General features: G+C 40.3%; 1 protein-coding gene across 10 annotated transcripts in view; it reads right to left on the bottom strand.

Moving 5' to 3' along the window:
• Positions 1 to 1,006: 1,006 nt before the first annotated feature.
• SLC6A16 (solute carrier family 6 member 16) overlaps positions 1,007 to 22,387 on the bottom strand; it is a 35,400-nt gene continuing 14,019 nt past the window's right edge. For 4 of the 10 annotated variants that reach the window (XM_025424297.2, XM_049093742.1, XM_049093751.1 and 1 more), the window contains 9 exons: positions 22,177 to 22,303; positions 21,795 to 21,970; positions 21,221 to 21,331; positions 20,817 to 21,058; positions 4,791 to 4,977; positions 4,273 to 4,474; positions 3,975 to 4,152; positions 1,823 to 1,985; positions 1,007 to 1,625 (listed from right to left, as the gene is read on the bottom strand). In XM_025424297.2, coding sequence (XP_025280082.1) covers positions 1,404 to 1,625; positions 1,823 to 1,985; positions 3,975 to 4,152; positions 4,273 to 4,474; positions 4,791 to 4,977; positions 20,817 to 21,058; positions 21,221 to 21,331; positions 21,795 to 21,970; positions 22,177 to 22,303 — 1,608 coding nt within the window. In that variant the 3' untranslated portion in view covers positions 1,007 to 1,403. Of the gene's footprint in view, positions 1,626 to 1,743; positions 1,986 to 3,974; positions 4,190 to 4,272; positions 4,475 to 4,790; positions 4,978 to 20,816; positions 21,059 to 21,220; positions 21,332 to 21,794; positions 21,971 to 22,176; positions 22,304 to 22,387 lie in introns of those variants that run through there. The other 6 variants (XM_025424298.2, XM_025424301.2, XM_049093747.1 and 3 more) reach the window with 6 other exon arrangements.

Raw genomic sequence — 22,387 nt, 5'->3', positions numbered from 1 at the left:
CAGTCCAGTCCTCCAATCTTCGGAGCTTGAGCAGCGAGAAACTTCAGAGGTCCAAAGACGTTTAGGACCTCACCTCTTCCCATTCACCAGGCCCACGCCCCAGAGTCTCACCCGCCAGTGTTGGGATGTCTGCTTTTTCTTCTTTTGTCACAGAAAGTTACGCTGAGTCCGTCACCCTATGGTAGTTAGGCAATCCCAGATACTGAGATCTCTGAGCATTTCAGGGAAACACATTCCCTGGATCTTCTGGAATCCAAACCACCTTCAGGCACAGCTTCCATCTTCAGTCATCAACTGACTGACCCCATCTCCTTTTGGAGAAGTATTTCAGCTCAGTTGTGGAGTCAACCTCCCACAAGTTCTGAGAGACCCACTCAGTCATCACCCACTAGGCAAATTCATTTGATTTAGCCCTGTAGTAAAACCTGGCATGTCTCCTACCATGCAGATATGGGGCCCTGGTGGGCTCAGCACTATGATTTGGTAGTTTCCTAAACTGGTTGTGTGTCAATTCACAGTCTTGAAACCTCTTTTTAAAAATAATTTTTAGACTCATTATTGGATTACCATGTCCCATTAGCAAGTGCATTAATATTCTTTCCATCTTTGCTGAAGCCATCATTTCCCAGGTTTGTCTTTGCTAAAGGCCAATCCCTGGATAAAGCAAGGCTTTATTCAGAGCATCTGAATTTGCCATGGCAAGGAGAGGGCAGGAACCCTGGACTGGACATTTGCCTCTCAAAAGAAAGGACTTCCGGGACAAAAAGACATTTATAAATTTTTTTTTAATTTTTATTTTTTATTTATGATAGGACACAGTGAGAGAGAGAGAGGCAGAGACATAGGCAGAGGGAGAAGCAGGCTCCATGCGCCGGGAGCCTGACGTGGGATTCGATCCTGGGTCTCCAGGATCGCGCCCTGGGCCAAAGGCAGGCGCCAAACTGCTGCGCCACCCAGGGATCCCCAAAAAGACATTTATAGAAAAAAATAATCTGCTGACACCCAGTACTAGGAGTCCCAATGGACTGATTTATTGACCAACAGCATTACTCCTCCAGCTCCCTTTCAGAAGCTGGACAGACCAGTCAAGAAGCAGGTTTGGTAGGCATTACTGACAATATATATATAATGGGCATATATATACTGAGGGAGAGATGGGGAAAACACAATGAACAGTAGTAACCAGGGAGGATGGGGTCTGGGAGGGGGCTGCAAAGTGAGGCCCCGGGAGTCCACCAAATAATGCCTCTACTCAGGATTAAAAGCAGTTCTGGGTCGGAGGACATCAACAGTTGCAAATTGGTATTAGGAGTTGCCTATTATGCTGTTTCCAGGAATGTGTGATGTCGAATGAATGAGGTTAAGCAATCACACAACAGGATGACCACCAACTTGATTTCACCTTAGAGGGTTTCCTCCTTGTGGACCTCTTTACTGGGTTTTGGCTGGATTAAGGGTAAGGATTTGAAGGATATTATAGGCTTGCCCTGGCTTGTGGAAGTGAAGGAAATCCTGTGGGCGAGGCAGTATACAAAATATGTGGGGATGGGGAGGATGACAATGAGAAAAAGGGCAATCATCACAAGCAGTGCCCATGATGGGTATTGTCGAAGGACCTCTTTTGACTGTGGAAAAATGGGAAAGGAGTTCAGAACATTGAGGTTCCCAGAAAAGGGAAGGGTGGGAGGGGAACCAGGGCAGAGGACTAATGAATCTTTAGGGAGTCAGAGAATAAGAGGATAGGGTCTTTAGGCCACGAATGGGTTGAAAGATCCAGCCCCCACTCCCTAGGAAGGTCTGGTGTCTGGGGAAGGAGGCTTACACTGCTTGAGTCCCAGGCCACATAGGTGATACTCTTCAGAGATAGATGAATCAGAGTAATCACAAAGAGGGCTACCAGTACAATTGGACACAGAAAGCACCACAGCCAACGAATGATGGCAGAGGCGGGGGATCCCCATACGATCGCCAAGTCTTCAAGGAACCTGGGAGGAAGGGACACAAGACTGCAGGAGGCCTAGTCAGGCCTCACCCAGCCTTGGGGTTGGAGGTCAGCCCAACCTTAGCATCTTTCAAATATTCTACTTCACCTCCAAATCTCTGCCTCTCATCCTCTCTTATCATTTCCCTAGTCAGTCTTGCATCCCATCCCAAGAAAAAATGTTCAAACATCCCTCTATTGCTCAAAACCCTTCAAGGGTACCCAATGCCTTCAGGATAAAGGGCAAGTCCTTTCATTCATTCCATGAATATGAAAATGTTTATGATCACGAGGGGCTCTTCTACATGTTGGGCGTCCATACTGAACAATGCAGACTGAGAAAAGAAGGCAACACTTGGCCCTCAGTGAACCTTTCTTAGTTTCTTCCAGCCCATGGATCCAGCCTCCTCTACTACATGTGCTCAATCACAATAAATATCCAATTGGGTTCTTTGGCCTAGAATGCTATTCTCTTTGTCTACCTATTCATCTGTCTGGACTATGCTCAGCCACCTTCCCCTTTAGTATGCCTTTCCAGATTCTCCAGGTGCCTCAAGAGTGCCCCTGACTACCTCTACTATAGACTTACCACCAGTACTGGGATTATCTGCTTATATATATATGTCTTTCTGTTTGGCTTCTGTGTTTTTTGAGAGGAGGAGCTCATTCTAATTTATTTGTATCCCAGTAACAAGCTTTCCAGACACAGAGAAAGCCTCAAGAAAATTTTTTGAATGAGTTCATAAATGAGTGAACCACTCTCACCTGAAAATGCTGCTACCTGAGCCTTCTGCCTATGAATTATGCCACTTGGACATCCACACACTAGCCTGTTAAAAAGTCAGGCTTGGGAGTCCTTTGTATTTGATTTGGATTTTCCCACTCTTCCTTGCACAGTTATGCCTACTAAGTCCCAGTTCCTGATTATCTTGTTCTCCCTTCCCTGGTGGTTTTCCTTGCAGCATTAGATGACATCTCTCAACCTATACCTCTATCACCTTACCCCAAGCTGTTGTTAGCTCTCACTTGGAATATTAAAATAGCACCCAACTGTTCTCCTTGCTTCACTCTTGACTCCTCTGAATCTATTCTCCACACAGCAGTCATAGGTATTTTTTAAAAAATACATAAATCTGATGATGTCACTCCCCTACTCAGAACCTTCCAATGTCTCCCCTCTCATTCTGCATAAAAAGCTAAGCCCTGGGACACCTGGGTGGCTCAGCAGTTGAGCATCTGCCTTTGGCTCAGGACATGATCCGCGGTCCAGGGATCAAGTCCCACATCGAACTCCCCGCAGGAAGCCTGCTTCTCCATCTGCTTATGTCTCTGCCTCTCTCTGTGTGTCTCTCATGAGTAAATAAATAAAATCTTAAAAAAAAATCTAAGTCCTAAGTCTGGCTTAGAAAGTCCTACATGATCTCTCTGGCTTCTACTCCCAACACTCTACTCCAACCTCTCTCATCTATTTATTCCTCAAAATCTCCAAGCCTGATGCTTCCTCTTCCCCTGGTATTTAGTGTTTCCTCTGCTTGCAACACTTCCTCAAAATCTTGTCATGGCTCCTTCCTTCATGTCATTCAGGAGTCTGCTCAAATGTCACCTTATCAGAGAGGCCTTCCCTGTAATCCTATCTAAATTAACACCCATGCATATTCCCATTCTTGATCATCTCACTTTACCTTTTGATTTTCTTCTGTCAGTTATCAGTACCTGACATTTTTATATATTCATCTGGTTATTGCCTGTCACTACCACCAGAATGTAAATTCCTTAAGGACAGGGATGCTTGTTCTCTTCAATAACCTTGGTGGGTAAAACAGTTTCTGGCACATATTAAGCACTCAATAAATATGTTAAGTGAATGAATGAATGAATGAATGAATAGGTTTTTCAGAAGGCCCTGAGGTTAAGTGTCCCTACATCACTCTAGTTGGGTGACAAGACAGACAAGAAAAAGGGGTCAACCTTCCCTATAGACCCAAGGTATCACCTCCTGGCCCCATAGGCCCAGCCCACAGCCATGTTTTCAAGTATGATGGTGATGATTATGGGGAGGACTATCCAGTATTCACTCAGCAGTCTGATGTAGTAGATGCCTGAAGGTCGAGTGAAGAAGAGGTCACACAGGAACATGAACCCAAAGACAACCACTGGAGGAAACATTGGATCTGGATCAAGGTCAGAGATCTGGTTGGGTGACAAGGGCTAAGCAAAGGTTACAGACTTGGGCTGGGGAAGTCTTAGAGAAGTCAGGGCCATTGGTGGGAGTAGGGCATTGGTCAGAATACCTGTAAGCAGTTTCGTAGATTTCCTGAAAGAAGAAAAGGTGTTCTGGAATGGAATGAGGATTCCTTGCATGATCCCTATCATGCTGATCAGCCCCAAAATCAGCAAAAGCAGGAAGAAGAGGATGGACCAGAAGACAGACCCAGGGATGAATGACATGGTTTCAATGAAGGCCACAAATGCAAAACTTGGACCCTCCTTAACCTGTTGAGGGGAGAGAGAGCAGGAGTTAACTTTAAGTCCTTAAACTTAACCAAAAAAATACAGACAAGGAAACTATCTTCCCCAGAAAATTCTAAGCTGTAGGCCACTGAGAAAAATCAGATCTCCAAGCTGACCCTCTGATACGGAAAACCAATCCAAGGAAGGGCATTCTACAAGCTATAGTTCTTTGCATTACCAGGGATGCAGGTTATCCTAATGCTTCTGGGATTTTTTCCTAGTGCTAACAAAAGCTGAAATTTCTGTTTCATTGAAGGTTTTGAGTAAATCCAGGCTCTTCTCAGCTATTTTTACTGACCTTCAAAAACTGTTTCTCTAAGTTGCATTCAGTCACGTAGCCAAAGACCATATGCTTGATGGGCTGGGGAAGGCTGTTGAGCCAGGAGTTGAAGACAGAGGTTGGGTTAGCAGTCAGGTTTGGAGGAGGCTGGGCCTCAAGAGGCAGTTTCCCCATGGCTACCAGCTTTACAAGTGTTTCAGCATTCCTGAGAATGAGAATTTGAATCATACAGAACAATTTGGATCCTTAGGAGATCCCCTTCTTTTCCCTTATGTTCTAGATAAGAAAGGGCATCACTAACCTAGCACTACTGATCTAGGTAAGGTAGAGCCTAGAATAAAACCTAAAAGGTACCCATTTCCAGGATCATGAATATGTGTGCTAGAGAACTTACAACCATGGAGGGACCCCAGAAGAAGTATTTTCTATCGTCTTGCAGGTATTCTGGGGTACCTGCTATAGTAACAGGGTCTCTTATTCACCACCTACCTCTTTTCTTCCTCTTTTCTTAGACTAGTGAATAAAAGGTAATCTTCTAGGCTTTGCAGAAGCCTACAGAATGTCAGGGAGCACCATTTACTTAAATTACCACATACATAATGCTCCCATGGAGTTGTGCCATGTGAGAGAAACTGCTTCTTAGGCTTTTTGATCAGAGCCCTGCTGACCTCTTTAGCCTTACCTTCTTCCCTTCTTCCTATGACCATCTGTACATTTCATGATATAATCAGACTTAAGCATTTATAGTTTCAGGGATGGCCATGCTCTCTCATGCCTAAGACCAACTGCATCCCCACTAACACTCTGAACTTGATTAATTCCTAAAATTCCTTAAAAATTCAGTTTGTTGGGATGCCTGGGTGGCTCAGCAGTTGGGCGCCTGCCTTTGACTTGGGTCGTGACCCTGGGATCCAGGATCGAGTACCACATCAGGCTCCCTACAAGGAGCCTGCTTCTCCCTCTGCCTGTGTCTCTGCCTCTCTCTCTCAGTCTGTGTCTCTCATGAATAAATAAATAAATCTTTAAAAAAATTCAGTTTGTTGCTCTATACAAACTGCAATGGAAGGCTTGCCAAAATTTAGTAATAAGAGCAAAATGAGGGATCCCTGGGTGGCGCAGCGGTTTAGCGCCTGCCTTTGGCCCAGGGTGCGATCCTGGAGACCCGGGATCGAATCCCACGTCGGGCTCCTGGTGCATGGAGCCTGCTTCTCCCTCTGCCTGTGTCTCTGCCTTCTCTCTCTCTCTCACTGTGTGCCTATCATAAATAAAAAATAATAAATAAATAAATAAATAAATAAATAAATAAATAGCAAAATGCAAGGTGCAAGGAAATAATTACAGTTTGACCACATTTTAGAAAATAAAATACTATATTTTCTCTTGGTGATAGGCAAGTTAAATATTTGGATCAACCCTCTCACTGTAAATAACTTAAAAGTCTGTAAGATATTTTAAATCTTTCTAAAAGAATTAAAATATTGAAAAATTGAGGAATTATTAGACAAAAATTGAAGTACAGACAAAAACAGTGGAGAAAGAGGACTTGCAAAACAATTTTTCCCTGAAGGTAAAAGTTAAGTACAGAAAATTGTACCTGTAGTTTCCAATTTTGTGACCCTTAAGAAATCAAAGAACCATGGAGATCAGATATAAAGCACCAGAGCCTGCACAAGTAAGAATCAGGTCTTCCCCTAAACATCACACTTCAAAGGGCTACACATTCAGTATAACTAATGAACCAGAAGCTCGCACTCAACCCTTCCACAATACAGGGAATGCAAAGAAGGTTGCTTCAGAAATGAGCAAAACAAAGGGACATTTTTAAAGCTTTTGACATGTCATAAGCACAAGCCAGGCCTAGTTTGGATTTGCAGCCCAAATATTTTACCCTGGTTGTCTCAAGAACTCAAGCCAAAAATGAGTTTCAAATATTCTCTTTCTAATGTCCCTATGCACCAGGTAGAAACAAAAGTCCTATTTGGATGAATGTACCTTTATCCCATGCCTTAAGAATTCCCAGAAATAGGAGTGCCTGGCTGGCTCGGTCAATTAGATGTCTGGCTCTTGATTTTGGCTCAGGTCATGTACTCGGGGGGTCATGGGATGGAGCCCCTCCTCAGTCCGCACTGGGCATGGGGTCCTCTTGGGATTCTCTCTCCCTTTCCTTCTGTCCCTCCCCCATTCACATTTTCTCTTTCTCTCTCTCTATCTCTCTCTTTTTAAAGATTTCATTTATTTATTTGAGAGAGAGAGGGAGAGAGCACAAGCAGGGGGAGAGGCAGAGGAAGAGGGAGAAGTAGGCTCCCTGCAGAGCAGTGAGCTTGAAGCGGGGCTCAAGACCCCGGGATCATGACATGAGCCAAAGGCAGACGCTTAACCAACTGAGCCACCCAGGAGTCTGCCCCTAAAAAGATCTTTAAAAAAAGAATTCCCACAAATAATGATTAAATAAATAAATAGATAGGACTTTGAGACAATGAAGCACACACAAACAAAAGACACCACGAGCAATAACCATTAGAAACAACACAGAAAACAACAACCTGAAGTTACTTCCAAATATTAGAATGATTGAAGATTATAACACAACTATATTTGCTGTGCTTACATAATAAAAGACAACCTTGGAAATACTTGAAAGGAATAAGAAACTATAAATTGCTCATGAAGATTTAAAAAAACTAAACAGAATGTCTTAAAATAACAAAAATAACTGAAACTTAAAATTCAGTGTGGATAATTCTGTCATCCACAATGAAGTAAAGGGGGCACAACTTACCCTCCTATTGTAAACAACCAGACAGTTAGACAAAATTTATAAAACAACTGTCTTGAGATATTAGATAACAGACAGCACAAGACTTAAATCCCTGAGAGAAGGAAAACAAATGAGGTATGCCATACAATGGTCTTGGTTTTCTGCCTGAAAGCATATTCTAGTCTGCAGAGCTGGGAAGAAGATTGCAAGCAAAGCATGGCAGTCTCATAGAGTTGAGGAGACAAGGAAGGAGTTCAGAGAGGCTAAAGCAGCTGGGAGATCCTAGGAAGGATTCTGGAGGAGAGGCAGCTGGGAAGAGAAGGAAAAGGTTTGCATAGGAGTCCCCTTGAGTCTTTGCTGAATTTTAAGATGCACATGTGTAGGATGGAAAATCCACAAGGCCATGGAAAGAGTAACTGGAAGACATCTGAGTTCTGGATGGGGTATTCAGTAGGGATGCCAGAAGGGACCTGCCTTAGCAACAGGACTGAAGTATTTTTGGAGAAAAGACTACTCTAGACCCACTCGAATGAAACTTAAAATCAAGCAAGCCTCAAAGGATCAAAATGAACCACAAGTAACACTGCCTGCTAGGAAAAAGTTCAATACTCACTGAAGGAAGGCAACAAAAGCCAGACATTCAAAAACATAAAATTAGGGCAGCCCCGGTGGTGCAGCGGTTTGGCGCCACCTGCACCCTGGGGTATGATCCTGGAGACCCAGGATCCAGTCCCACGTCAGGCTCCCTGCATGGAGCCTGCTTCTCCCTCTGCCTGTGTCTCTGCCTCTCTCTCTCTGTGTCTATGAAAAAAATAAATAAAATGTTTTTTAAAAACCCATAAAATTAATTAAGTCTAGCATACAATAAAAAATTAGTGAACAAGTGAAAACGGAAGGAATCTGACCTATAATCAGGAGTAAAATCAGTAAATAAAACAATAAATAAATGACAAAGATGCAATAAATGACAGAGGATGGAATTAGCAGTCAGGGATATTAAAACAGTTATTAAAACTATATTAAAGTATTTAAAGAAAAACATAAACCTGACAAGTAGAAAAACAGAAGATATGAAAAAGAAACAGTGAGACTTCTAGAAATTACAACTGTAATATCTGAAATGAAAAGTTCCTGGAGGGATCCCTGGGTGGCGCAGCGGTTTGGCGCCTGCCTTTGGCCCAGGGCGCGATCCTGGAGACCCAGGATCGAATCCCACATCGGGCTCCCGGTGCATGGAGCCTGCTTCTCCCTCTGCCTATGTCTCTGCCTCTCTCTCTCTCTCTCTGTGTGACTATCATAAATAATAAATAAATAAATTAAAAAAAAAAGAAAAGAAAAGTTCCTGGAGCTCCTGGGTAGCTCAATCAGTTGAGCATTCTGGCTCTTGATTTGGGCTCAGGTAAGATCTCTGGGTTGTGGGATTGAGGTCTGCACTCAGCAGGGAGCTTTGCTTCCTCCTTTTCCCTCTCCCTCTGCCCCTCTCTCTGTTCACATGCTCTCAAATAAATAAATAAGTAAAGAAATAAATGAATAAGTCTTTTTTAAAAAGATCTGAGATTAACAGCAGATTAGATACTGTAGAAGGAAGGATCAATGAACCCAAATAAACAGCAATAGAAATTAAACAAAAGGAAATACAGAGAAAAAATACTGAAAAAAGAAGACAGAGACTCAATGACTTAATGGACAATATCAAACACTCTAAAATAAGTGATGTGAAACTGGAGTTCCAGGAAAAGAGCCGGGGGGCGGGGGCAGATGTTTGAAAAAATATTGGCCTAAATTTTTCCTAATTTGATAAAAACTGTAAATCTTCAGTTCCAAGAAACCCCGAAGGCCAAACAGGATAATCAGAAAAAAACTGAAAGGTCTCTGATAATAACATTCCTGAAAAACAGTGAAAAACAGAAAATTTTAAAAGCAGACTGGGAAAGAGTGAGACACATACAATGAAACAAAGAATGAATGCAGGAAGGCCACCAGAAAGTATAAAAGCAAGAGGACAAGAAATTACAGAAAAAAACCCGTCAAATCAAAATTATACACTGAAATGTTCTTTCATAACTGAATATATTTCATATATTCATATAAAGATGTTTCATAACTAAAGGTGAAGCAAAGATTTTCAGACAAACAAAAGTTGAGAGAATTCATTGCTGGCAGGTCTGTATTACAAAAAATGCTAAAGGAAGTTCTTAAATGGAAGAAAAAGGATACCAGATGGAAACGTGGATCTATACAAAGGAATAAACAGTGCTGGAAATGGGAAATATTGAGGTGAACATAAGACACATTTTTTCTCATTTAAAAACTTCTTTTAGGGGATCCCTGGGTGGCTCAGCGGTTTGGCGCCTGCCTTTGGCCCAGGGCGCGATCCTGGAGTTCCGGGATCGAGTCCCGCGTCAGGCTCCCGGCATGGACCCTGCTTCTCCCTCCTCCTGAATCTCTGCCTTTCTTTCTCTCTATGCCTATCATAAATAAATAAATAAATCTTTAAAAAATAAAAAATAAAAACTTCTTTTAAAGACATTGATTATTTAGAGATGCCTAGGTGCCTCAGGGGTTGAGCATTTGCCTCTGGCTCAGGTCCTAAAATCGAGTCCCGCATAGGGCTCCCCACAGGGAACCTGCTTCTCCCTTTGCCTATGTCTCTGCCTCTGTGTGTGTGTGTCTCTCATGAATAAATAAATAAATCTTTTTAAAAAGACATTGATTATTTAAAGCAAAAATAGTATCAATGTATTATGTTTATAATGTGCTGAGAAGAAAAACGTCTTACAATAATACAAAGGACAGGAGGAGGGAGTAGAAATACATTATTGTACTATTCTTAAATTTTGTGAGAAATTGTTTAATATTATTTGAAAGAAGATGGTGATGAGTTTAAGATGTATACTGTAAGCTTTAGAACAATCACTGAACACATAAAAAAAAAGAGGTACAGTAAATGAACCAAGAATGGAGATAAAAATGGAATTCTAAAAATCTTTTTAAAAACCCAATCTAATTAGAAAATGAGGAATAAAGTAACAAAGAAGAGATGAGACAAAAAGAAAAGAAGTACCAAGAGGGTAGACTTAAACATAATTCTATTGATAATTACAATAAAAACAGGGATCCCTGGGTGGCTCAGCGGTTTTGCACCTGCCTTCAGCCCAGGGAGTGGTCCTGGAGTCCCACATCAGGCTATCAGCATGAAGCCTGCTTCTCCCTCTGCCTGTGTCTCTGCCTCTTTCTCTCTCTCTCTCTCTCTCTGTCATGAATAAATAAATAAAATCTTTTTTAAAAATTACAATAAACATAAATGGCCTAAACACTCTTTCATACTGAATAAAAAATCAAGAGGGCAGCCCCGGTGGCTCAGCATTTTAGCGCCACTTTCAGCCCAGCGCATGATCCTGGAGACCTGGGTTTGAGTCCCATATCGGGCTCCCTGCATGGAGCCTGCTTCTCCCTCTGCCTGTGTCTTTGCCTCTCTCTCTCTCTGTCTCTCATGAATAAATAAATTAAATTTTTAAAAATATCCTTTAAAAAATCAAGAAAGAACTGTATATGCTGGCTACAAGAACACATTTTAATTATGAAGACATGGGTAGATTAAAAGTGTAAGGATGGAAAATATATGCCACACAAACACAAATCATAAGAAGGATAGAGTGGTTATTATTAAGACAAAGCAAAAAAAAAAAAAAAAAGACAAGCAGACTACAGAATAAGTAATATACCAGGGATGAAGAGATATTTCATAATGATGAAGGGTCAACTCATCCAAAAGATATAATGGTACTAATGTGTATACACCTAGCAACAAAAATTCAAACTTCATGAAGCAAAAATTGACAGAATTAAAGGAGATGAATCTATACTTACATTTGGACATAACAATACTCTCTCCTTCAGTAACTTATAGAACAAGTATATAAAATCACTAATAAAAAATAAAATAATAAAATAAAATAAAATAAAATCACTAATAATACAGACTTGAACTAAACATCAACCAATTTCACCTAATTGACATTTACAGGATACTCTATCCAATAATATCAAAATGCACAGTATTTTAAGGTGCACAGGTAATGTTCTCCAAGATGATCACATGTTAAGCCATAAAAAATTCTCAATAAATAAAGTAAAACAATTCCAAGTGTACAGAGTATGTTCTCTGACCACAATGACATTGAATTTTAAGTCATTATATAAAAAATGGGGCTGGTAAAAACTCAAATATTTGGAGATTTAAAAAATACTTCTAGGGATCCCTGGGTGGCTCAGCGGTTTAGCGCCTGCCGTCGGCCCAGGGCGCGATCCTGGAGTCCCGAGATCGAGTCCCGCGTCAGGCTCCCTGCATGGAGCCTGCTTCTCCCTCTGCCTGTGTCTCTGCCTCTCTCTCTCTCTCTCTCTCTCTGTGACTGTCATAAATAAATAAAATTAAAAAAAATACTTCCAGGGCAGCCCGGGTGGCTCAGCGGTTTAGCGCCGCTTTCAGCCCAGGACGTGATCCTGGAGACCTAGGATCGAGTCCCGCGTCGGGCTCCCTGCATGGAGCCTGCTTCTCCCTCTGCCTGTGTCTCTGCGTCTCTCGCTCTCTCTCTCTCATGAATAAATAAATAAAATCTTTAAATAAATAAAAAAAATCTTTAAAAATAAAATAAAAAATACTTCTAGGGCAGCCTGGGTGGCTCAGCGGTTTAGCGCCTGCAATGGAGTGATCCTGGAGACCCGGGATTGAGTCCGATGTTGGGGTCCCTGCACGGAGCCTGCTTCTCCCTCTGCCTGTGTCTCTGCCTCTCTCTCTCTCTCTCTCTCTCTCTCTCTCTCTCTCTCTGTCTCATGAATAAATAAAATATTTTAAAATTAATTAAAATAAAATTTAAAAATACTTCTAGCAATTTCCAATTATATCCAACCAAGCTATTTTGTGGATACTGACAAACTGATCCTAAAGTTTACATGCTTCTCTTGCATGGAGAAGCAAAGAACCCAGAATAGCCAACACAATATTGAGGAACAAAGTTTAAGGACTAACATTATCTGATTTTAAGGCTTACTATAAACTGAAACAATCAAGAAATATGGTATTGGAAAAAAATACTCAGACAATTAGATCAATGGAATAGAGAGCCCAGAAATAGACTCACATATCTTTGAAAAAAGATCAAAGGCAATAAAATGGAGCAAAGATAGTCTTTTCAACAAGTGGTACTGGAACAACTGAACACTCACAGACAAAAAAAGGACTTAGACACAGACCTTACACACTTCATAAAAAATTAAAATAGATCACAAACCCAAATGTTAAATGGAAAAGTGTAAAACTGACAATGACATAGGAGAAAATCTAGATGATCATGACTATGGCAATAACTTTATAGAGACAAATCCAAGGGTATATAACCCATCAAAGAAATTACTGATAAGCTGGGTTTCATTAAAATTAAAAACCTGTTGTGTGAAAGATTTTACCAAGATAATAAGATGAGCCACAGATTGAGAGAAAGTATTTGTAAAAGATACATCTGCTAAAGAACTATTATCCAAAATACATAAAGAACTCTTAAAAAAAAAAAAAAAGAACTCTTGGTATCCCTGGGTGGCGCAGCGGTTTAGCGCGCCTGCCTTTGGCCCAGGGCGCAATCCTGGAGACCCGGAATCGAATCCCACATCGGGCTCCCGGTGCATGGAGCCTGCTTCTCCCTCTGCCTATGTCTCTGCCTCTCTCTCTCTCTCTCTCTCTCTCTGTGTGTGTGACTATCATAAATAAATAAAAATTTAAAAAAAAAAGAACTCTTAAAGCCCAGCAATAAGAAAACAATCTGATTTCAAAATGGGCCAAAGAACTTTTTTTTTCAAAGACCTTTTTTTTTTTTTAATTTATTTTTTATCAAAGACCTTAATAGATACTTCACCACAGAAGATATACAGATGGCAGTATAAAAAGATGCTCCATACATCATAGGTCATCAGGGAAAAGCAACCTCAAACAAGGAGAGCACCACACTATTATTAGAATAACCAAATCCAGATGACTAATAACACCAAGTGCTGTGAGGTTGTGGAGCAAAAGGCATCTTCATTCATTGCTGATGAGAATACAAAATGGTACATCTACTTTGGAGGGGAGTTTGGCAGTTTCTTACACAAATAAACATACTCTTACCATACAATCCAGGAACCCTACTCTTGGTATCTATCCTAGAGAGCTCTTTTTTTTTTTAAGATTTTATTTATTTATTCATGAGACACAGAGTAAGAGAGAGGCAGAGACACAGACAGAGGGAGAAGCAGAGACACAGGCAGAGGGAGAAGCAGGCTCCATGCAGGAAGCCTGACTCGGGACTTGATCTCGGGACTCCAGGATCGCGCCCTGGGCCGACGGCAGGCGCTAAACCTCTGAGCCACCCAGGGATCCCTCCTAGAGAGCACTTATGTTCATGAAAACCTGTACATGAACATTTATAACAGCTTTATTCATAATTGCCAAAACTTAGAAGCAACCAAAATATCCTTCAGGAGGTTGGATAAACTGTGGTACATTCCGACAACGGACTATTATTCAGTGCAAAAAAGAAAAGCGCTATCAAGCCATGAAAATACTTGGAAAAAAATTAAATATATATTGCTAAGGGAAAGAAGTCAATCTGAAAAGGCTACATACTGTGTGATTCCAACAATATGACATCTGGAAAGAGCAAAACTATAGAGACAGTAAAATGATAATTGGTTGCCAGGGGTTGGGGGTAGGGATGAACATGCAGAGCACAATTTTCAGGGCAAAAAAAATATCTATGATATGGATACATGTCATTATACCTTTGTCCAATCCACACAATACACACCAAAATGAACCCTAATGTGAACTATGGTCTTTGGGTAATAATGACGTGTCAATGTAGGTCATCAGTTTTAACAATATACCACGCAGGTGGGGCATTTTGATAACAGGGGAAGCTGCGCATGTGTGGGGACAAAGAATATATAGGAAATCTTTGTACCCATAATTCTGCTCAAATTTACTGTGAATCTAAAATTGCTCTAAGAGGGACACCTGGGTGGCTCAGTGGTTGGGTGTCTGCCTTCAGCTAGGGGCGTGATCCTGGGATCCTGGATTGCTCCCTGCGGGGGGCCTGCTTCTCCCTCTGCCTGTGTCTCTGCCTCTCTCCCTCTCTGTCTCTCATGAATAAATAGATCCATCTTTTAAAAAAATAATAAAATTGCTCTAAGAAATAAAGTCTATTAAAAAGCACATTTCTAAACAGCCAATGGTCACAGAAGAAATCACAAAGAAAATTTCATAGTTTTTAGTTGAAAGTAAATAAAGCAATATGTCAAAATTTGTGGGATGTAACGAAAGTGATACCTAGAGGGAAGTGTATAGCTTTAAATGCCTATATTAGAAAAGAAGAAAGGCCCAAAGTCAACCTAAGCCTCTACCTTAAAAAGCTAAAACAATAGGGCAGCCCTGGTGGCTCAGCAGTTTAGCACCGCCTTCCACCCAAGGTGTGATCCTGGAGACTCAGGATCAAGTCCCACATCAGGCTCCCTGCATGAAGCCTGCTTCTCCCTCTGCCTGTGTCTCTGCCTCTTTCTCTCTTCTGTGTCTCTCATGGATAAATAAATAAAATCTTAAAAAACAATAAAAAATAATTAAAAGAAATTTTTAAAAATTTAAAAAGCTAAAACAATAAAGTCAGTAAAAGGTAGGAAATATTAAAGATATGAGCAGAAGTCAATGAAATAGAAAATTAACAAACAATAGAGAAAATAACAAAACTAAAAGTTGAACTTTTAGAATTGATACAACGTTTGAGGAAAAAAAAGGAGAAGATGATAAGCACCAAGATCACCAATGAAAGAGGGACATCACTACAGGTCCTTAAAGGGATAAAACAAGTATGATGAACATCGTTCTGCCAACATACTTGAAACTTAGTTAAAATGAAAAAAACTTCCCTGAAACATGGAAATTACCAAAACTAATACATGAAACAGAAAAACAAAAGAGCCCTACTATCTATTAGATAAACTGAAGTATAACTAAAAACCTTCACACAAAGAAAACTCCAGGCCCAGATGATTCACTGGCATATTCTATCAAATTTTTGAAGAAATAATAACAATCTAACAGAAACTCTTAGAAACCAGAGAAAGTGGCAACATTTCATGAAGCCAGTATTATTCTGATGATAAAGCCAGGCAAGGACACTAGAAGAAAACTAAGTACCAATAGCCTTCATCAGCCTAGATTCAACATCCCTAAGAGCAGCAAATTTAATCCAGCAATATATAAAAAATAATAATACACCATGATCAAGTGGGGCATATTCCAGGAATGCAAGAAAGCTTTAACATTTGAAAATCAAGCAATATAATGAACCATATTAACAAAATACAGGAAAAATATACAATCATCTCAATAGTTGTAAATACTTAACAAAATTCAATCTTCATTCATCTAAAAACTTACAGAAAACTGGGAATATAAAAGAACTTTTTTCATCTAATGAAAGACATTGGGGGAGGGGATAATCCTATAAATAACATCATACATAATGGAATCACTGCTCTCTCCTGAAAATCGTTAAATGCATAGATGTCCATTTTCACTCCTTCTATTCAATATCATACTGGAGATTCTAGTCAATGCAATAAAGCAAGTATAGTAAGTTATAAAAGATTAGCAGGAAGAATAAAAGTCTTTATTCAAATCTAAATAATTGTATATGTAGATAAGCTTAAAGATACAAAAAAGATGAGTTTATCAAGATCAATACACACAAATCAGTTGTACCTCAATATACGAAGCAATGAAGAATTAGAATTAAAATTTAAAGATATTATTTACAATAAATATAAAACATGAAATCATTAGGGATAAACTTTACAAAATATGTGCAAGACATGTTATATACTGAAATTTACAAAATATTTCTGTGAGAAATTTAAGAACATGTAAATAAACAGAGAGATACACCATGTTCCTGAATCAGAATACATTGTATTGCTAATTGTTCATTCTTCCCAAAATGGCCCATAGATCCACTCAATAATTCAATCCCAATTAACAACACAGCAGGATTTAATTTTTATTTTTTAAAAATGGCAAGCTATTTCTAAAATATACATGGAGAGCAAAAGCATACAATAGCCAAAACAATTCTGGAAGAGAATAACACAATTGGAGAACTTACACACCTTGATTTTAAGATTTACTATAATATATTAGTAATTATAACAGGATTACATTGGCAAATTAATTGATTAGAATAGAGTCTGGAAACAGACCTAAACATCTATAGTCAACTTTCAACAAAGATACAAGGCAATCTGATGAGGAAAGGATCATTTTTTTCAACAAATGGGTATCTAAGTGGGAAAAATAACTAACCTTGACTCTTACTCCACTCCTTACACAAATATTTACTTGAAATAGATAATATATTAACAACAAAAACGCTAAAACTGTAAAGCTTCTAGAAGACCATGAAAAAAGGCAAATACCACATGATTCCACTTATTAAATAAGGCATCTAAAGTAGTCAAACTAATAGAAACAGAAAGTAGAAAGATATTTACCAGGGGCTGAGTTCAATACCATTAAATACAATTTAATGGCCAGCAGGCACATGAAAAGATGCTCAACATCACTAAATATCAGGGAAATGCAAATCAAAACTAAAGTGAGATACCATCTCACATCTGCCAGAACGGTTAAATTTAACAATACAGGAAACAACAGGTGTCATCGAGGATGTAGAGAAAAAGGAATCCTCTATGAATGTCAGTTAGGAATGCAAACTGGTGCAGCCACTGTGGAAAACAATATGGAGGTTCCTCAAAAAGTTAAAAATAGAACTACCCTATAATCCAGTAATTGCACTACTGGGTATTTACCCAAAACATATAAAAACACTACCCCAAGGGAATACATGCACCCCTATGTTTAATGCAGCTTTATTTACAAAAGCCAAATTGCTGGAAGCAGCCCAAGTGTCCATCAAGAGATGACTGGACAGAAAAGATGTAGTGTGTGCGTGTGTGTGTGTGTGTGTGTGTGTGTGTGTATTTGTGATGGAATATTATTAAGCCATAAAAAAGAGTGAAATCCTGCCATTTGCAACAACATAGATGGAGCTAGAAAGTATAATGCTAAGTGAAATAAGTCAGTCAGAGACACACAAATGCCATATGATTTCATTCATATGTGGAATTTAAGAAACAAAACAAACAAGCAGGAGAAAAAAAGAAAGACAAAGACAAACCAAGAAACAGACTCTTATCTATAGAGAACAAACTGATGGCTACCAGAGGGGCGGTGGGTGAGGGGACTGGTGAAATAGGTGATGGGAATTAAGAAGTACACTAATCAGGGATCCCTGGGTGGCTCAGCGGTTTGGCGCCTGCCTTTGGCCCAGGGCGCGATCCTGGAGACCCGGGATCGAATCCCACGTCGGGCTCCCGGTGCATGGAGCCTGCTTCTCCCTCTGCCTGTGTCTCTGCCTCTCTCTCTCTGACTATCATAAATAAATAAAAATTAAAAAAAAAAAAGAAGTACACTAATCATGATGAAAAAAAAAAAGCTGCTGTAATCACTACACAAAACAAAAAACAAACACAATGAGAAAGGTTATGTGGGGGATCCCTGGGTGGCTCAGCAGTTTAGCGCCTGCCTTTGACCCAGGGCGTGATCCCTGGAGTCCCGGGATCGAGTCCCACGTCTGGCTCCCTGCATGGAGCCTGTTTCTCCCTCTGCCTCTCTCTCTCTCTCTCTCTATCTATCTATCTATCTATCTCTGTGTCTCTCATGAATAAATAAATAAAATCTTTAAAAAAATCTATCCCCATACAAAAGATGTAAGAAAAACACTAAGTAGATGGGCACCTGGATGGCTCAGTGGTTGAGTGTCGGCCTTTGGCTCAGCATGATGCCAGGGTCCTGGCATTGAGTCCCACATCGGACTCCCCATGGGGAGCCTACTTCTCCCACTGCCTATGTCTCTGCCTCTCTGTCTCTCATGAATAAACAAATAAAATATTTTTAAAAATACTAAGTGGAACATTTATAACTAAAAAGCAAGTAACAGAAAGTTCACTTGATTGGCTAAATAGTGGAGTGAAGATGACAGGGGAAAGAGTTAGTGACTTTATTTATTTATTTATTTATTTATTTATTTATTTATTTATTTTTTAGAGTTAGTGACTTTAAAGATAAATCAATAGAGAGTACCTCTTTGAACAACAGACCCAAAAGAGTGGGGGGAAAATATACAGAGCCTCAGAAACTTATGGGATAATAGCAAAGGGTTTATGATCTGTCATCAGAGTCCAGAATGAAAGTTGAAAGAGTGCAATGCAGAAAAAAACATTTAGAGAAATAACAGCTGAAAATTTCCCATATTTGGCAAAGTTATAAAACTTTAGATTCAAGAAGCTCAGTGCACTGCCAACAGGATAAACTCTAAAAACCTATGCCCACACACATCAAAATCAAACAACTTAAAACTAAGCATTAAAACTACATAAATGGGGATCCCTGGGTGGCGCAGCGGTTTAGTGCCTGCCTTTGGCCCGGGGCGTGATCCTGGAGACCCGGGATCGAATCCCACGTCGGGCTCCCGGTGCATGGAGCCTGCTTCTCCCTCTGCCTATGTCTCTGCTTCTCTCTCTCTCTCTCTGTGTGACTATCATAAATAAATAAATAAATAAAATTAAAAAAAAAAAACTACATAAATGGACACACTAAATGACATTGTTTTACAGGGGCTCCTGGCTGACTCAGTCATAAAAGCATGTGACTCTTGATCTCAGGGTTTTGAGTTTGAGCCCCACGTTAGGTGTAGAGATTACTTAAATGAAACTTTAAAAAAAAAAGAAAAAAGTTACTTAAAAAAAAAAAAACTATATTGTACGGGCACCTGGCTGGCACAGTCAGTAGAGCCTGCAATGCTCAATCTTAGGGTCATGAGTTCAAGCCCCACGGTAGACATGGAGCATACTTAAAAAAAAAATCTATATTGCTTTGTATACATTACAAAACTGTACTGTCTAGATATGCATACATAGATAATAAAATATAAATAAAAACAAAGAACTAATTATCATAAAAGCCGGGATACTAGTTGGGAGGAAAGAGGTTAAAATTAGAAATACATAGAAAGCTTCTAGGGTCATTCTAGTCTGTAACATGGGTGGTGCTTATTTTATAGTTATTTATACTGCACTTTTTATTTTATGTGTGTTTCTATATGTACGTAAGTATATCTTAATAAAATGTTTTTAAAACATTAAAAAAATGCCATTATACTCCCACCAGAATGGCAAAATTTTAAAGTTTGACCAAGTCTAATCAAATGTGCAGAAAGTGGACTATGTGGAATTCTCACACATTATAAACCACTTTGATAATGAGACAATATATGGTAAAACTGAAGGTATGTAACCCCCTACCCAGCAGTCCCATTCCTGAGCATATACCCTAGAGAACTCTCACGCATATGCACATGCGTATGCCCAGGTTTATTTTAGAATGCACTGGTTACAATTAGCAGGAAAAATTCAGTAGGTGTGCCTCCTCTTGGGAGTTCTTCTCTGACTAGCCTAGTCAGAATTAATGGCTCTGTCTTTTGTCCTCCCCATCATCCCTTCTATTAGTTATCATGAGCATACAGTGTTCAATTATGTAATTCCCCCCACCTCCTCCCTCCAAAACTGAAAACCCAATGAAGGCAGGAACTGTGGTCTGATTCACCCCTCCATATCTCTGCGGTACACAAAGAATACTTTCTAAATGTCCCACGGGTTCTTTTGAAATTAATGCCTGAAAAATGAAAAATAGGGGTGCTTTTGAAATTAATGCCTGAAAAATGAAAAATAGGGGTGAGCAGACAATAAAGCTTCTGTTTCTGAGAGTCCCTTTAGGGTTTAAGTATGATAGACTGACAGAAATCTTTAAATATAGAAGTTGAAAGTTACAAGTGAGGTTATTCAGGAAGTGGAAAGTTCTCTAGATCTTGAATGCTTGCGACTTTTAGCCTATCTCTGTGGTGGCACTCTGGACAGCGGCAGTCTCTGAGGTTGAAGATTTCTAGGGCCAGAAAAGGGCTTGAAGCAAGAAAATATATGACGAGGATTCTATTGTCTGCTTTTTGCTCCAGGGGAGTAGAGGCTTGCAAGTGCACCTGAGGTTGCCAGGTGTGAACAGGAGTCTTTACAGCACCTTGAAAGTTAGGGGCTCTGGGCTTTGTAGTTCCCTGGGACTAGGACCCTCCCTAAGGGGCTGGCCTTACTTCTCACTGCAGCGGTGCGTGATAACTGTAGCCCAAAAGCCCAGGACACAGAAGGAAAAAGATGTGACCAGCAGCATGGTGAACAGGTTGACCAGAGCCACAATCAAGGCATCACTGAGACAGTTGGTGGATGGGTACATGTGCGAGGATAAGGAGACAACAGGGCCCAAGCCTAGACCCAAGGCAAACAAGACTTGATTTCCTGCTTGACACCATACATTCATGTTGTACATAGCTGATATCTAAAAAGAACACAAGTATAAGGGGAAATGTCAAAGAAGGAGAGGTGTGAATCTTAACAGAAATGGGTTGAAGGTCACAGGTAAATAATAGGGAAAGGACACCCTAACAATAGACAGATGTCCTCAAATGCCTGATAGGGGAGTGAGGGAGACTTACTTTACCTTGACAAGCATCAAATGTTGAAAGCCAAATGCTGCCCCTTCCAGCAGTAGACTCCGGAAGAGGAAACAAAGGATGATGAAATAGGGGGCTGGCACCAGGACCAACATTATCTGAATTGAGAACAGAGCATATCAGCAACCATGTATCAGTGGGAAGAACACCAACAGTCAGCAGGGATCAAAAGTGCTGAGTCAGGGGACACCTGGGTGGCTCAGAAAGTTAAGCTTCTGACTCTTGGTTTTGGCTCAGGTCATGATCTCAGGGTCCTGGGATTGAGCCTCACATTGGGCTCAACCCTCAGAGGGGAGTCTAAGGATTCTCTCTCTCCCTTTCCCTCTATTCCTCCTCCCACTCATACGTGCTCTCTCTTCCTCTCTCTCTAAAATAAAATAAATAAATAAAATAAATAAATAAATCTTTTTTTTAATGCTGAGTCAGAAATTAGAAGACAGTTTTCAGCAAAGGTTAAGGGCTACGAGGAGTCAAACACCAGAAGGAATGAGATATTAGGAGATAAGTGAGAACAATGTTGGATGATGTCTAAGGCATCTGAGAATGTCAATGTTGGCTTACCTTCCCAGTGGACTTGAGCCCATTAATCATGAAAGCACCAATAAGACACCAGGACACCAATAAGAACAGGTTCAGACTGAAGACTGGTGACCCACCATCCTCAATTCTGTCTGAAGCTTTCAAGGTCAGCCGGTACCAGAAGTACAAGGAGGGAGTCGTCCGTGCACATTCGGGATCTGGGGGGACCTGGCTTTGGACATGCCTGCTAGACAGGGTGACCCCTCCCTTCTTCCTTAGCCCTTCCCTCACTTCCTGCTACTTCTTCCTCTTCCCATTTCTTCATCTTTCTATCTTCCTCTTCATCTCTCCCCATTCCTTTATCCTCTTCCAAATTCCCTTATAGATGTTTTCCCCTTCTCCTCCTCTTTCATTTCCTCCTCACCAAAGTCACTGGAGTTCTCCAATAAAGGACATTTTTCCCATGGAACTGGAAACTGGAAGGACTGGCTCAAGTAGAAGAGGGTCCAGACATTGATCACATTCAAATACAAGCCAGTGATGAAGCATACCTAGGAGTCAAGGGGAAAGTAGCTGGGAGGAAGGATGAGGACAGGAAAAAGGAGGGGATTTGACAGAGGACTGGGGACTTGAAG

The sequence above is a fragment of the Canis lupus genome, chromosome 1, assembly GCF_003254725.2.
Source record: "Canis lupus dingo isolate Sandy chromosome 1, ASM325472v2, whole genome shotgun sequence".
Classification (NCBI taxonomy): Eukaryota; Metazoa; Chordata; class Mammalia; order Carnivora; family Canidae; genus Canis; species Canis lupus.
The sequence above is the reverse complement of the archived record's forward strand: the minus strand, read 5'-3'. Positions and strand labels throughout refer to the sequence as shown.